The 15,373-nt window shown below is 47.7% G+C and overlaps 3 protein-coding genes across 3 annotated transcripts; 1 reads left to right on the top strand and 2 right to left on the bottom strand.

The window, feature by feature from the left end:
* Window positions 1-452: 452 nt before the first annotated feature.
* Window positions 453-4,253, top strand: N7478_005480 (uncharacterized protein; the record flags this gene model as incomplete). Its single annotated transcript, XM_056921694.1, has 5 exons — window positions 453-1,059; window positions 1,110-2,657; window positions 2,720-3,507; window positions 3,577-3,820; window positions 4,054-4,253. 5 exons carry the CDS (start codon window positions 453-455, stop codon window positions 4,251-4,253), a joined length of 3,387 nt encoding a protein of 1,128 aa, XP_056779731.1.
* Window positions 4,254-5,710: 1,457 nt separating this feature from the next.
* On the bottom strand, window positions 5,711-7,678 carry bgt3 (uncharacterized protein; the record flags this gene model as incomplete). Its single annotated transcript, XM_056921693.1, has 1 exon — window positions 5,711-7,678. One exon carries the CDS (start codon window positions 7,676-7,678, stop codon window positions 5,711-5,713), a length of 1,968 nt encoding a protein of 655 aa, XP_056779730.1.
* A 1,090-nt stretch (window positions 7,679-8,768) lies between these two features.
* On the bottom strand, window positions 8,769-11,427 carry N7478_005478 (uncharacterized protein; the record flags this gene model as incomplete). Its single annotated transcript, XM_056921692.1, has 3 exons — window positions 8,769-8,947; window positions 9,154-9,858; window positions 10,386-11,427. The coding sequence occupies 3 exons, from the start codon at window positions 11,425-11,427 to the stop codon at window positions 8,769-8,771; spliced, it is 1,926 nt and encodes a 641-aa protein (XP_056779729.1).
* Window positions 11,428-15,373: the final 3,946 nt, after the last annotated feature.

Genomic DNA, 15,373 nt, shown 5'->3' with positions numbered 1-15,373 from the left:
ACACTGCGTTCCTCGGGTTCCCGCAGATCGCTGGCCCGTGCCACAATCACATGACCTCGGTCACTTTCCTCCGCGCTTAATGTGATTCTTGCATAAGGTTAAACTGAAGTCTCACCTTCGAGTCCGAGTTCGAGAAATCCGGGCGCTTCGTTCTGATCTTCGGTCTTTCTACTTCTGTTATCTTCTATTCCAACTTACGACTATACTTCATCCTCACCTCGCCTCTTTCGCATATTCTCACGTACTCTCAAGTTCCCGCTCTCCGAGTTTTTTCGGCGATTGACGCGACTAGACCTTTGGTTAGTCTCGAATCGCTCTAGAAGAAGAAGAAGGTAGCAGACAGATTATCTCACCAGTACATCTCAACATGGTCTTGGAAATTTGCCCGTTCACTTAATTTTTCCATATCATCATTTCACAAGCTTCTCCACTGCGCCTGAGATCTACTTGCCATGGATAATCAACCGCCCCCTGCCTTCGGTGGCCACCCGAACTTCGCGCAACAGTGGCCTCCCCCATACCCTCCAATTATGCCCTCCGATTTCCCCTCGAATACTGAGTATCATGCTTCTGCTCAAATTCCACCACCGAATCCTGCTCAACATCTGGATGCCAACATGGCGAGCTTCTATGCGAACTCTCACTTAGCTGGAGCCGCAAGTCACACTCATCCGGGTCTCTTTTTCCCGCCTCCTTTGCCGTACATGAATCAATTTCAAACGTCTCAGCAGCCACTTTCCGCATTCCCGCCTATCCCAATGCAATCTTTGGGGTACCCAATGATGCCAGCGCTACCAGGGTCCTCCATCCCACCACCGACATCCGCGGATGCACAAGCGCCTCATTCGAATCGACAGTCTCATGTCACGTCTGCTTTTGTTGATCGCAATCGCGAAGAAGGTGAGATCAGCGAGGAGGAAACTAGACCGTCGGCGACCTCACAAAAGACGAGCAGGAGCAAGCGAGCCAAGCAAAAGCGAGCCTCAAGCCAGCTTTCTGATCTAGAAGATGGTGAAACCATGTCATCACCATCAGTCTCTTCAAGCAGAAGTAGTTCCCGTAAGCTCCCCATTCCGTCAACAACTCCACTTGATCCTAACAGTTTCTAGCCTACAACCCTTCCTTGCCAGTGGCTGCCGATCCCGAAGTCGTTAGTCAGGCAATCGAGATGCAGAAGCGGGAAGCAACCGCTACCGCTCCCAAGGATACTCGGGGTCTTGTCTCAGCAGGGCAGCTCCGTCTTCGCGCACAGGGCGCCCTGCTCAGCCTGAAACCTCATAACATTTCGTATGAGGAGCTGGTGGCAGAAGGTCTTAACCCTAGAATTCTGCGGCAGCTTTATGAACAGGTCGGCCTGAGAATAGCCCCACAGGCTGATAAACCCATCTCTCTTACAAATAACCATCCTGCCTTGTCGACTAAGCAGACAGCTCCTGCTGTGCCAAAGAAGATCGATCATTCTCGCCGGAAATCTTCAACCGCACCCCCTACTCCTGCACCTCCTGCACCCTCGGTCTCTAAGCCAGAGACAGGGAAGCCTATGGAAAGAAAAGAAGTGATCGCAAGGATGCTTGCAGCCAAAGCCGCCAAGACATCTGCGGTGCCAGCCAAGTCAGCGCCAAAGGAGTCGCAAGCTACTTCGCCCACACCTGTGTCGGCTACTCCCGAGGAGCCCAAGGCGAAATCAAACATCGTCACTGTGAGAGAGAAGAACAAAGCTCAAACCGAGTTGGCAAGGCAACGAATCGAGGAGCTGAAACGACAAGCACTCTTGAAAAGCCAAGAAAAGTCCCAATTTGCCCAGAGCAGTCCAGATTCCCAAGTGGATTCTCTTGCAGGGTCAGCCGTTCAACACCCACTTCCGGTTCGCCCTCCAATACCCCAGCCTTCCGATGCTGCTTCAATCCCAGGTCTAGTCATGACTGAATCCAAAAACGACGCTGGCTTGCAACCTTCTATCGAGGCCTCCCAGACAATAAACGTGGATTCGACACCTTTGTCACGGACTTCCCATCGCAAAAGGCCTCGTGCGTCAGATTTTGACGAGCCAGATGCAGCTGCCAAGCGACCTTCAGGGTATGAGAAAGGCCCCGTGGGTCATACAGATCGCCTTGTCATTGAATTTAGTGACGATGATGAATCATTTTATGGAGATGATCCCGATACAATGAAGATTGACTCTGATCAAGATCAACCCACCACATCCATTACCACTCTGGATATATCTCGGCCGGTCCTTCAGAAATACCCATCTTCTACATCAACACCGCAGGGTCCCTCCTGGCAAAGTGATAACGAAAACATGCGACAAAAGGACTTGGAGATTCAAGAAATGCATCGTAAAATAGCAGAACTTGAAGAGCGACGAAAAGCGAAGCTTGTTACCAGTCGAGCCGAGTCCCCTCGCACCGTGAATGATTCTGCATCATCATCACCATCATCCTCGGAGTCTCCTTTCGTTGCACAATCAATTCCTGTGGATGCCGATGTGGCTAAAGCCTCACATGTCTTGACCGCCGAGACCGCCGACAAGAAGGATCAAAATAGGACGGATCTGCCCGATAAATCAGTTCCTATCGAGTCTCTCGATGAGTCCTCCGTGGAAGCCCTACGGCGCCAGGCAGAAATCAAGCAAAACCCGGTTACCGAAGAATTAGGTACATCTTCCTTTCCCACGCGTCGCTTTACTTCTCGCTCTCTTCTAACATTTTATCCTCAGTCTCCGTCCCATCACAAACATCCGCAGATATGAAGATCCAATCGATGACTGATGCTCCCGCCTCTGAGCCCCAGCCGACTGTGGCAGCCCTGTCGTTCACTCAAGGATGCGAAGTCGCACTCCCTGTGGGTCTTACTCGCAATTCAACCGAGGTATCAAGCTCACCTCACTCTGAATCTATGAGCTCTGCAATGGATGAATCGGAGGATATCTCCAGCCCAAGCCAAGATTCTCCCGGCGAGAATGAATATGCTGCACCTGGTGGACAACAAACGCTAGATCCACTGGCGACCTCGTTCCAACCACAAAATGAAGGCTCCGCTTCTATGCCGGAGATCCCTGGATCTTCCGAAGACGAATCTTCAGATTCCCTTAACAGTGATGCTAGTTCAAGCGATCAAGAGTCTCTTATGGATGCAGAACATTTGAATCTAGATCATTCTTCTCTGGAAAATCCGTCGCCGGCATTGGATGGAAAGAATATCCCATCACAAGATTCCGGAAATATGGACACGCGCAGTGAGCGTTCCAATCATGAATCCGGATCAGAGTCGGAGTCGGAGTCAGATGAATCAGAAGCATATGAGCCTCCTGAGCCGGATGCTTCTACTGAACCCAATTCCCCTTACAGCCCTCCTTTCAGTCCCGCTCCTCACGTTCCTGTAGAAAAAGACCAGGAAATTCCAGCCGTCTCGCTGGATGGTACTCCAGCTGATGATTCACTAACTGGCGCGCCTCAGGTGGCCACTTCAGAATTACACCCTTCTCTTCAGGTTGAAACCCTCGGTGTATGAAAAAAATCTCTTTCCGACAGAACAATTATGAGATATAAGTACTGATCCCTCCTCCCCCTTTAGAGCAATACTTCTACAGCAGTGACTCCCGGCTCAAAATTCACGCCGTACATAAGCCCTCTGCGTCACTTCAAAGCATACCGTTACCACCCGGCCTTTACCGATGATGTTTCGAGCGGCTATCGTTCGCTAACCTACAGCCATGACATTGATGCGATGAAATATTTTTGCCCGTATGAAATGGCCGGTGGCGTCTGCAATGATCGGTCTTGCGAATTTCAGCATTTCCGGGATATCAATCTTAGCGGTGCGTCGACGACTTCACAGCAGTGCAAACTCTGAAAATGGTTTCCATTTCGATTTTCCCTTTCCTCTCCATTTATGCGTTGGGCGTTTTTGTAGTCATTTTTCCAACCTTTCATTTCCCATTTCAAATCCCCCATACGCATTCATACCTCCACCTCTTCCACTCCCCTTATATTTCTTATATTCCTTTCTACCCCGTCCAAAAGCTGACCACAGTGCCATTAACTTCAACAGATGACAAGATCCTGATCGAGATGGGCTCTGTCCGTGAAGGCCAAACCGAAGAAGAAAAAGAAACCTATATCGCTGGGTTGAAGGGAATTATCAACGAAATGCGACGTGACAAGGTGAAAGATTTCAGCACTGTGGCTTCCGAGATAGTCGCATACCGTAGGCGCTTTCTTCAAGATCCGTCACGAGTCTTGCCCCTGTAACATTCAAGCACATAGACTTGTTTCGCCCAGAGACGTCTCTGAAAACGCTCTGAGAAGAAGACAATCTGTCTTGGCCCCAGTCAACTAGCCTTTCCATCTTGCTGCACGTTCAGCATAGCATTTGCGCGCCTTTCTTTTGCGATACCCCCTTCATTGTCCAATTGGACGCAGAGGTATTTTGTTTCCTTTGTTTCTTTTTCGTCCACTCCGTGCTCCCTTTCCCATTATTAGCCAGCGAGGTACCATTCCTGTATTTGAAATTCATTATCGACATACAACAGGGCATTTACCCTGCAGTCAAACAATGATCTTGATTGATCTTCCCGTTATGACTATTTCAAGTTCACGACATGGCGTTGGGGCGTCTACATTACGCTTGCCTGCTACTCGTATTTATGCAGCTTAGCTTTCTGTATCTTGGAGCCTGTTGATTTCTTCGTGGATCCTTATGGCAAGCTTGGTCTTTCGACTTCCAGAGTGGAGGGTGTACCTTGAGGTCTGTCAGTGGTAGACATTTCAGTACATACTTTAGCATGAATATTATTTATCTTCATTAAAATAATCTGGACCTATTTTAAGTTCTATTGATCTACTGTAAGCTGTACAACGAATATATACCCATGCACACTCGTGACCTCGATAGATAATTTGGTGTTCCAAGGGAGTTTTGACTACTACTACTTCACACATGTACACCTGGGCAGCGATTCTCGGGCTCACGGGAGTTCCGGACTCCATGTTGATGTCGGGGCTAGTAGAAATATGGCACACAACGCTTACTCCCAGTACACCACAGGTCCTATATATCCATAAACCAAGATAATCTGCATTTGAAGACTCATTAAGACAAGCTACTCATATCACCCATTCTTCTAGCACCCGGATATACTAAGCAAAAACTTTCAAACCTAGAAATTGTCATATACTAGTATCTCCAGATCCAGATAACATTTACTCATTTCGAGTCCCGGTTGGATTTAAGCCCAGATCGACAAAAACAGAAAGTAATACGTACAAGTCAGAACCTACAAATCTTCAACATTGAATATGAAGCTCAAAAGCCAATGTAATATCTAGCATTTACTACGGATGAATCATGACATGAATAGAAAAAATATAGAAACAGTGAGATTAATGGCACTATGTACATGAACCCTCGAGGCATATCCGATTCAACCACCGATAAAAAGACTCAACATAACAACAATATTGCTCTCCGACGCAATTTCTCCCTCTGAGAAACCAGAGCATAGAAAATGGAGACCGTCAGCTAACCATAAAAAAGGGGGGGGGGGATAGGAAAGATGAAAAAAAAGAGTAGAGTCGACCAAATTGTAGACTCCGGAACACCGACGCAAGAGTAAAGGACATATATGCATGAAAGCGGTCATGATCATGATTCCATTAGAGCTGGAAGAAAGTAAGAGAAAAAAAACGTAAGGCAAGGTAAGGAAGCATTATGAAGCTGTCTTGCCGTCGCAATCGGGGATTTTAAGACCTGGTTTGATCTTGCGTGCTGAGTCCATCAAACCCCATTTATCCTCCCAGTCTTTACCGGGGGTGTTGAATTCAATCTTCCACGGTTCGTCAAAGGCTTCGAACCAGAAGTAATCTGTTCCGTTTTCTAATGCCTGACAGATCCAGTCCGACATGAAGGTATTCATGTTGTCGATGCTTGCCACTGAACCGGGAATATCAGGTCCACAAGTCTTGCTACTGCCGCAGTCCTTTCCTCCTGCACTAGGCCATCCTACTTCGGAAATGATTTGTTTCTTGTTCGTTCCCTGTGTTAGGGAGACGTCGTGCGTTTGCCAGAAATCCCAAGTCCAGGCTGCGGCAGCGGTGACGTTGACACCGGCGAAGAAGGGGTGGACGTTCGACATTACTACATCCACGGCGTTGACGAGTTGCGCGTTCCAGTTGTCGCCTAGGTCAGAGGTTGCGAGTTTTATGTCCAGACTGCGTTTCTTGAGTTTACTGCGGACATCTTTGATGTAGCTTATGAGGGTCGTTTCGGCGGTTTGTATATCTGGACCGGCGCGGTAGAGGGCTTCGTTGCCCACGATGATTCCGTTGAAAATTGAGGTGTTTTTGGTATTTTCCAAGACATCGTAGAGTTGGTCTAGCTGGCGATTGACTGTTGTTGTGTTCGAGTCGATCCATACTCCAAGCCAGACTTTCATATCGGTCAACTCGAGCTTGTCAATTGCGTGCAATGTCATCTCAGTCTGGTTGCAGTCTGTACCGTATAGACGGACGTTATTGGTTAACTGGGACAAAACTGCCAAGTCGCGGGTGACATTGTTCTGGGACGGCGGGTACTTGAGACATAGTGGGTACTGCACTCCCCATGGTGTATAGTCCATACCAGGGAAGACCTTGTGCAGATTCTTGTTATTCATCAAAGCCTTGATCTCAGATGAATTTATATCCAAGTCCCCGTTTTTGTCTTCATCCCCGGACGCAGAGTTGTCACTCGATTTTCCATCCGAATGCTTCGTTCCCAGCGTGCCACCAACAGCACCACCGACTATAGCGGCAAGAATGATAAATCCAAGCACTGCTCCGACAATCAACGCTCTCTTCTTCCTCCCTGCCATCCCTAAACTCTTTTTCCCTGCTTGTCCAGCTTCCAATCCACCTCCAGGCACGGCGTCGTAAGCCACATTCGCATTCTTCTCTGATCCAAAGAAACCTCCAAATAATCCGCCCTTTGACGCTGTAGCTCCGGCAGCAGCACCTGCACCGACTCCCGCACCTACAACAGCACCCGCCGCTGTAGGCCCAACTAAATTCCTATGAGCAGGTATAACATCATCATCTCCGTCATCCGCGATGTCATCTGGATTGATATCCCCCGACACCCCACTTGTACTGTAGTGAGATTGACGCTGATAAGGCCCATCAATCCCAAGACCACCTGCATAAGGCGCAGGCCCAGCTCCAGGCACAGGGTATCCATCGCGAAAACTCCGTCTTGCCTCAGCCAGATGTGCACTAGATCGGTTCATGTTTTGAAGAGCAGGCGGCGCGCCAGTCTCCCCAAGTGCCATTCCTGATCCATATGAGTTTGTACCTCCGCGTAAGGTCTCTGAACTGCCGTAGAAAGGGTTCTCGTGAGCTGGCGGGGTAGGGATGTACGGGTTCTCTGAACCCGAAGTGTGAAATGACCGTTCAGCAGGACCAGTGTAATTGTCGTATGTGTCCATCTCTGGATCTTGGTGCTGGTTTACGCCGTGCACCGCGTCGATGCCACTTTGGCGACTGTGCGTGTTGGCAATGCCGAGTGCTATCCCACTGATTCCGCCGCCAACGGAGGAGGGGCCAAGATTGTCGACGCCTGGTGTGACGGAGGAATCCTGACGGTTTGGATGTGAGAATCGGCGGGGTGGCTCGGGGATATCGTCGATATCGTGTGAATTCATTGTGAATAGGTTTAGAAGGTTGGAGTTTTGTTGTGATTATGTAGAATGCAAGGGATGTATTGGGTGAGGCTGAGGTGAGGCTGAAGCCCACGAGTGTGTGTGTGTTGTATTGTATGCTTGGGTATATTGGAGATTAGAGAGACCGGGTTTGAGATTGATGGTCTTTCACGTTCAGAAGGGAGATTAAAATTAGATCTCGGATATTGCTGAACTGTCACAGTCAATTCCGAATCCACGGTTCGGGGGGATGAAGGCGCAGTGCGGTAGACGGGTGGGCCAGGCTGACAAGCCGCGGTTGTGAATGGTAGAGTCTAAGATGAGACGATGCAGCTGGAGGAAAGGAAGAGTAGAAAGGGGTATTTGTGGTGTGTGTGAGGAAACCTGAGAGATGAGGATCGAGAAACAAAAAAAAGAAGAGAAATGTGAAAAGCACAAGATGGAGGGGAATAAAGTTGTCAACAAGCGTTTGGTGACCCTGACAACGGATAACGTCCCCCACCCGGCAGGTAAAAGAGTTGTATAAGCACGTTGTACAAATTGATTAAATGAGAATTAAATGAGGAAGTATTAAGGTGTTAAAGAGCTATTCAAGAATAAAACGGACAAAAAGAATCGGTAGAGTATATTTGTTCTTCTTAATCTTCCCCCAAGGGCCTGTTGAACCCTGCATTCAAGGGTCCTGTCAATGTGGACCAGGTGGGTCCGAGTCCCTTACAATCCACGGTATGAGTAGACTACTACATAGTGTAGACTGTGTAGACTGCTATTTCTGTACTCGCCGCAGCAGAATGCGACCCCGGGATTATACGGAAATACAATGTCAATACTCTTCCTTAAAGGAGAATAATAAAAAGTAACATTCGACCGTCATAATTGCCATAATTGCCATAACTGCCATAACTGCCATGGTCTCGTTATCCCATCAATCCCTGCGCCGTGCGGATCCATTCCCAACGTGTTTTGGTATTTTGCGCTCGTTAATCCCTTCATAACCGGAAGACAAAAAATAATAAATAATTCACAATAATCATAAGCAAAACACAGGATACCCCAGATGAATAATAAATAAAAAAATAAAATAAAGTCATCATTATCCCTCAACTTCTTCAGCGCTGCGTTGTGCCGCAGAGGGTCCATCACTTTCCAGTCGACGAGCGCGTTCTAGGAATCGCCGCTTTCCTCGTCGAGTATCGAAATGCTCTGGAATATCTGATGCCTCTTGGCCCGCGGCGATCATACTAGTCCGCATTTTATTGCGATAGGCATCCACTGTTGTAACTTGTCGTTAGCACTGTCACGGTTCTCGGTTCATACTGAGACAATGTTTTGGATCTTTGCCGCACGTGGGCATACCCGTGCCTGAACACCTGACACAATGACACCCACACAGAGACATCACCAATAGAGACCATTGCTTTGCAAAATACGAATAAAACACCCAACGCCAACAGAAGAAAAAAGAAAGGTAAACTTACGCGACCGTTGCAAAAATAGCATTCGTCCCGCAAAGACTCGACTCTGACTCCAGCTAAGTCGGTATGCGAGATCATTCAACATTACCTCTTTCCGGTGGTGCCGACGCGAAAGTTTAGGAACCTCCACCGCACTATCGTTCTCCATCGATGGAGCAGGAACGCTCGTTCGGCCCATAGTGGAGTCCTCCGCATCTGCCGTGTGGTCTTCATCTTCGGCAAAGAACCTCTTACTCGGATCAACGAGCATAGGCGCATCCCTCATCTGCGTAGGGAAGTAAGTGCGCGGATACACGGCCGTGTCGCGACGGTAAGAATCTGGAATCTCATCCATCTTGACCTTATCCAAGCCGACCTTGACCCGGACCCGCGATCCACGCTGAGGATCCTCGACAAGGATAAAAGTCCGCCGCTTACCATCTGGTAACTGGCCGAAGAGATCGTCGTTGCTGGGGGATTGTTCGTCGTCTAGATCGGCGCCGGATGCCATTCGGCTAGATGTTGCTATGGTTTGGTGCCGGCTGAGAGACCCGAGACCGCTGTCACGGAGAAGGGGCGGCATTGATGAAATGACGCTGGATGGTGCGGGTACGGGGTGTCCATCATGGAAGACCTGTGCTGGTCGGATATCGGTTGCACCGAGTGGTGCGGGTGGTAGACGGCCTGCGTCGATGGGACGCTGGGCTTCGAGGCTGTGATCCGCGGTGCCTATCGTGGGAAGAGGGGGTAAGTAATTAGCCTACGCTGTACTGCATGTTCGCAGGGGGGGGTCGAAACCCAAAGAAAGGACAGGGCAAGCGGCGCGTCGGCATCAGATGATAATCAAGAACAGAGAGGGTATGAAATAACAAAACAGATAGAGGCAGAAGAAACATTTCCAAAGATGTCTGGAACCAACATTCAAATCAGGTGGGAGGGTCATATCACAAGACATCTCATCTCATACACCGTCCATAGACAAACAGAAAGCCACACAGAAATACACACATTCCTTCCCACATGTACACATACTATTAGATCATGGGAAACAAATGTCCGGTCCGTCAAAAGAGAAACAAAAAGTCCATAACAGTGTAGAAGAACGATAAAACAAATCTTATGAAGGGATAGAAGGGAAATATAAAAAAATGAAGAGGAAACGAAATACAAGGTTTATCAGGAAACCCCGCCGCGCACGTCGTAGAAAAAAATCATGAACAACGGATCAAATCACACCATAGCTTAGTGAAACATACCGCTGACTTGTTCAAGCTTAGGGCTACCATCTGGTTGGGCATGGTGGTGTATCATGGGTGGCCCCATCAAGGGTCCAATACTAGATCTCTGCCCCGAAGGAATTACGGTCATTCCACTCTGGATAGGGGGTGCGGCTGGAGGCATGTGGGGAGTAGAGGGAGGCTGAACAGACTGTCGACGGTTCATCTTGTGCTGACGGCGCACTCGTCTGCTCCGAAGTCGAGGATCCTGGTTACTGTTTCTCCAACTATCAACTGCTCGCTGGATCAGGCCACGCTTGCCTCGTAATGCTGGATTAAGCTCTGCTAGAGCCCATCCAACAGCATTGCATTCAGTCTCGTAGACCAGCCGATTACCACGGTATTGGTCTTTGCTGCAGCATGCTCGGGGGTACACGCAGTTTTCTGTCTTGAACTCCTGGCTGAGATGGTCGACTGTGACAGATTCGACATCACAGCGGATTGTGTATTCCATCTTTACTCTATCCCGGGAGTACTCGAAGGCTATCCATTGTACCCCGTTACTGTCCTGTCGTACAACAAGTGGCGTGGTGGCAGGAATAGGGCCTGGTGCTGCGCTTGAGCTTGCTCCAAGGGAAGACTGTTGAACATTCCCTGCTGGGAGGCTGCTGTTGGTTGGTGCTGGGAGTGTAGGACCGAGCATTGATCGCTGGGAACTAGATTGCTGTGGTGCCGAGTCCATCTTCATAGTTGGACTGCTGGATAGAGCTGTATTGGGGGTCGCTGATTGTTGATGAGGAGACATCTGTGCTGTACTCGTTTGAGTGGCCATCATCATAGACTGGGATGTGAGGGGATGCGGTTGAGGTGATGCATGAGTGGCATAAGAGGGATGATGAATAGGGTTTATCGGGGAGTATGGCTGATAGCCGTACATTTGGGGTGGCATCTGTGGCGACTGAGTGTAAATGTTTTGACCATGCTGATCATGCGGTTGTGAGGCTACAGAGGCTGGAGAGTTTGATTGAGGGGTGTGATAAATTGGTGGGTAAGGTCTCTGCATTTGAGCGGTGGTTGCCATGAGGTCAGACGGCCCTATATCTCACAGAATCAGTCGGGGGTCCGTAGCAATTCAGGCGGCAGTCGGCCCCAGATATGATGCCACGGGGAAAATCATGAGATGGAAGTTCACAACCCGTAACACTTGGGCATGCAATTATCATGAGATCAAAACTTACCACTTGATGGATACTGCGCTGTCGCAGTTGATGTGGGATATAAAGAAGGGTGAGTCGTATAATATGGCGACTCCTGTGTTGATGACTCGTAGGAAATATGCGAATGCAAGAGACCGTTTGCGATAGAATGAGGTGGCGGATATGATACTGTGGGATATGCTGGTGGAGGAAGAGATGCGGCTATCTCAAGAGGCGATAAAGGACCTTGTCTCTGCAGTAATGGAGGTGGTTGTGCTAGATCCGGCCTTGAAGAATCAAGATGTTGTTGATGTTGGGAACTCGATACTGAGTTGCCGTTGCGTAGCTGCGGCGAAAAAAAAAAAACGCGTATCAGTGACTGAGGAATTGGCTATTCCAAGACCCCTCAAAGAGGTCTTCGAGCTCGTGTGGTGGTACAAACAACCTAATAACGTGGAAAGGGAAGAGAAAGAAAGATAGATAGAGACTTGAGAACACAACCAGATCATCCAGAAAGAGTGACGAAATGAGCGCGGGGATTTGAATCACTCCAAGAGGCAGAAACTCCTCAGCTTTGAGGGGGGAAAGTTGCCACGACGAACGATTCCTCGAGCAGGGATGGGCTTGGGTGCGTAACAAATGACTAGGATTGAACCAGGATAGGCCGTCCAGGGCCAAAGAAAACCACGGATCTGTGTAGCATTGGAGCTGGCTTTGACAATGCAAGTGGCTCTTGTCTTCCGAGGGGACCAAATACTCCAGCCTCGTTGTTTGTCCCTGTAAATGGCGTCTCTTCGCCGCTACATGGGCTTCGGAGCGGGGGATATGGCTTTCATTGTGCTGGGTGGGAATGGTTCTCGATTTTTTTCCCAATGATTTTTTTCTGTCAGGAAAAAAAGAGTTTTTCTGTGTTTCACCGAGTTGATTTCCCCTTTACCATAGACAAATTCCGATAGGTTCAGGTGCTCTGACGAGTAGGTCACCGGTGCACAGACATACAGATATAATCAGGTCTGTGGGCAAATCCTCACAATGAAGCAATTCGTTTTCAGCCGCATGGTCATGATAATACCATTGAGTCAGACAATCAGCCCGGCTGGAAACCATAAGAGAAGCCCTCGGAAACTTATTTGTGCCGTTTCCCGAGGTCATCGCCTCTTCGTCCAAGGAGCATTGCTGAATATGGTGCCCAGTAGTTGTAGTGAAAGTATCCGGGGAGCTTGTCATCCCGCGGCATTATAGCTCTCGCCGTGCCGAGCATCCAATATCAAACGATAAAAGGGACATGAAGCTTGAATACATTCCATGCTGACATTTGAAGTAGAAGATGCCATGAAATCAAAGAAAAGACAAGATTGTGCTTCTCATATCTATCATGGAGAGAGGAAAAAAGAGGGAGAGAGATAGAAAAAGTAGACAAGTCGAATACTTACAGGATCGTTAACCGGCTCTTCCTTGTAATTTGACACCGGAGGATCACGGCCAGTATGTACCATGCCGGACAGGGAAGAAAACTTGTTCACAGCCTAGGATTGAGTTCGGGCTTCAATGCAGAGGATGTAGCAAGGGAAGGGACAGTGTTTGACAAGGAATATTGGGGGAGAAAAACATAAAAAGAACTAGGATGCGAGGGTTTGGCGCAATGGAAGAAACGCAGCACGCGTGGAAATGCCCAACGTCAAATGAGAACAAGCACGGGGGGTAGTAGATCCCGAAAAGCCTGAGGCTAAAAAGTGCTGCGCGACACTCACGGCTAGTAGCCTGTTCTTGACTGGGGTGGGGTGGGCTCAAGGCACGATGGACCGTGTTTGACGATAGGAATAAGAGAGGGTCCAGGGTCGCTTATTTAGCTGCACCCATGGAGGACCCATGGACTATGGGGGAGGGGGAAGAGGTTAAGGCAGCGTCGTCTCTAAATTGGACCCACGCTTTCCTCGTCCTCTCATGTCAAGATGTAGTTGAGGGGAGAAAGACAAAGAAATAAATAAATAAATAAAATAAATAATTCGAAAATGATAAAATCGAAAAAAGGAAAAAAAGGAAAAGGAAAAAAAATATCAGAAACAAAAAAAGAGATGTGGAGAAGGGAAAACTGTGGATTTAGTGTATAAAAAAAGAATAATATAGATCGAGTATGAATTAAAGGGAAAAATGGCCAAAAAAGCCCCAAAGAAGATCCATTCAGGTGGAGAGAGAAGATGAGAAGAGAGTATGTATTAGGATGGGCTGGTCATTAACGGGAACATGGTGTAATATTGTCCAGGATGGATGCAGGAGGGAGATTAAGAGAGTCGAGTCCCCCGGTAAACATCCGAGCCTCTGTAAAATTAATTGAGCGTCATCATCTCATCCTAGCCGAGATGGGGAGCAGATTTAAACGCCGTGGAGAAAGAAAAGCATAATTTTCAAAAGTTGATTTTCGAAAAAAAATCAAAAATCAAATAAAATAAAATAAAATAAGATAATTAAAAAATACAAAAAGAAGGAAAGAGGAGGGTGGGAAGAGGGAATGATGTGCAGCAAAAGCATGCAGTAAACCGGTGCGTGGTTAGAAGGAAATCACCAACGCCGCAAGAAAAGACCAAAAAATGGAATAATTTTCTTATTTTCTTGATTATCAATAAGCAAAAATTAAATAAATATTTCTCTCCATCTCTGCCACAGCAATAAGGACAGTAGTGGGGAAAGTATCATTTCCTGTGCTATTTTGAGAGTACAGTACATCGAGGTACCTATCGACCTACCTATCATCTCCTAGTGCAGTGGACACTGGAGGTAGTGGATGAGTATCATCCTTCCATAGTGTACCACAACAGCTGGAAATTGGATTGGATACGGACAAGGCAGATTTATTTGATACAATACTACGGTCCGCGGTTCTCTAACGGTCTAGTGATATTGCCCCTCTTGCTTTTTTAGCTTGTTTTTCTTCTTCCAAGGAACCGTTCTTCGGGGGGATGAGGAGCCATCATGATACGTCCGTCAAGGGAAAACAAAGAACCGCATGTTGTTTACCAGATCTAATATATGATTGGAACGAAAGGAAGAAGAGGGGCAAAATAAAAGAAGGGGGAAAAAGAGACTCGGAGCAACGCTGAACAAAGAAATCCGAGTGACGTTATTTCCCTCAATCTTGTGCCCAGGGGACAGAGTTTTGAACTACGCAGGGTGGATTCTCCAGCACGGGATTCTTCTGGTTTAGCGTACCCTATACTAATTAAGGTGAAGTGCCGATGGAGGGAGGAGGATATTTGAAAAGAGAAAAAAATAAAAATAAAAATAAAAAATAAAAACTTTTCTATCAAAAAAGAATCCATTAAATACATATCTTTGGGTTAGGGTTGTGGAAAAAAGAAGCAATCAAGTTGTAAATGGAGCAATTGCTCAATATGCGCAGCTACGAAGGCCCCAAATGACCAACAAAACCGAGTCAGTAAATATAATCGATAAATGATAACCGACTAGGCCTTATAGCTGGAGACATGTTTGCTCATGACGTTGGGGTAAAGCAAAAAAAAAGAGGGGGTAGATCGAACGGGTATCCAATGGGCTTACAAAATCCGACGCGGTCTAGAAGATGAAGATTCAATGTCGGTCGAGACTCATTGGAACGAAAAGGGCCCCCGTTGACATCTCGCAAATCGAGCCAGTTTCAGGTACTGATGAGCTGAAGGGTGTACGTCCCACTGGGTATTCGGCTACCCAGTGGAGAAGGTACTCGGAGTATATCGAGATCGGCGCAGAGATCCATCCTAGAAAGCACTGGGTTGCACACGCGATCTGACTGGAGTCAAAGGGAATCAAATGATATAAAAATTTGAATAAAATGAT

This window comes from Penicillium angulare (genome assembly GCF_028827245.1).
Source record: "Penicillium angulare strain IBT 27051 chromosome Unknown utg000004l_segment0_segment0, whole genome shotgun sequence".
In the NCBI taxonomy this organism is placed as follows: domain Eukaryota; kingdom Fungi; phylum Ascomycota; class Eurotiomycetes; order Eurotiales; family Aspergillaceae; genus Penicillium; species Penicillium angulare.
The sequence above is the reverse complement of the archived record's forward strand: the minus strand, read 5'-3'. Positions and strand labels throughout refer to the sequence as shown.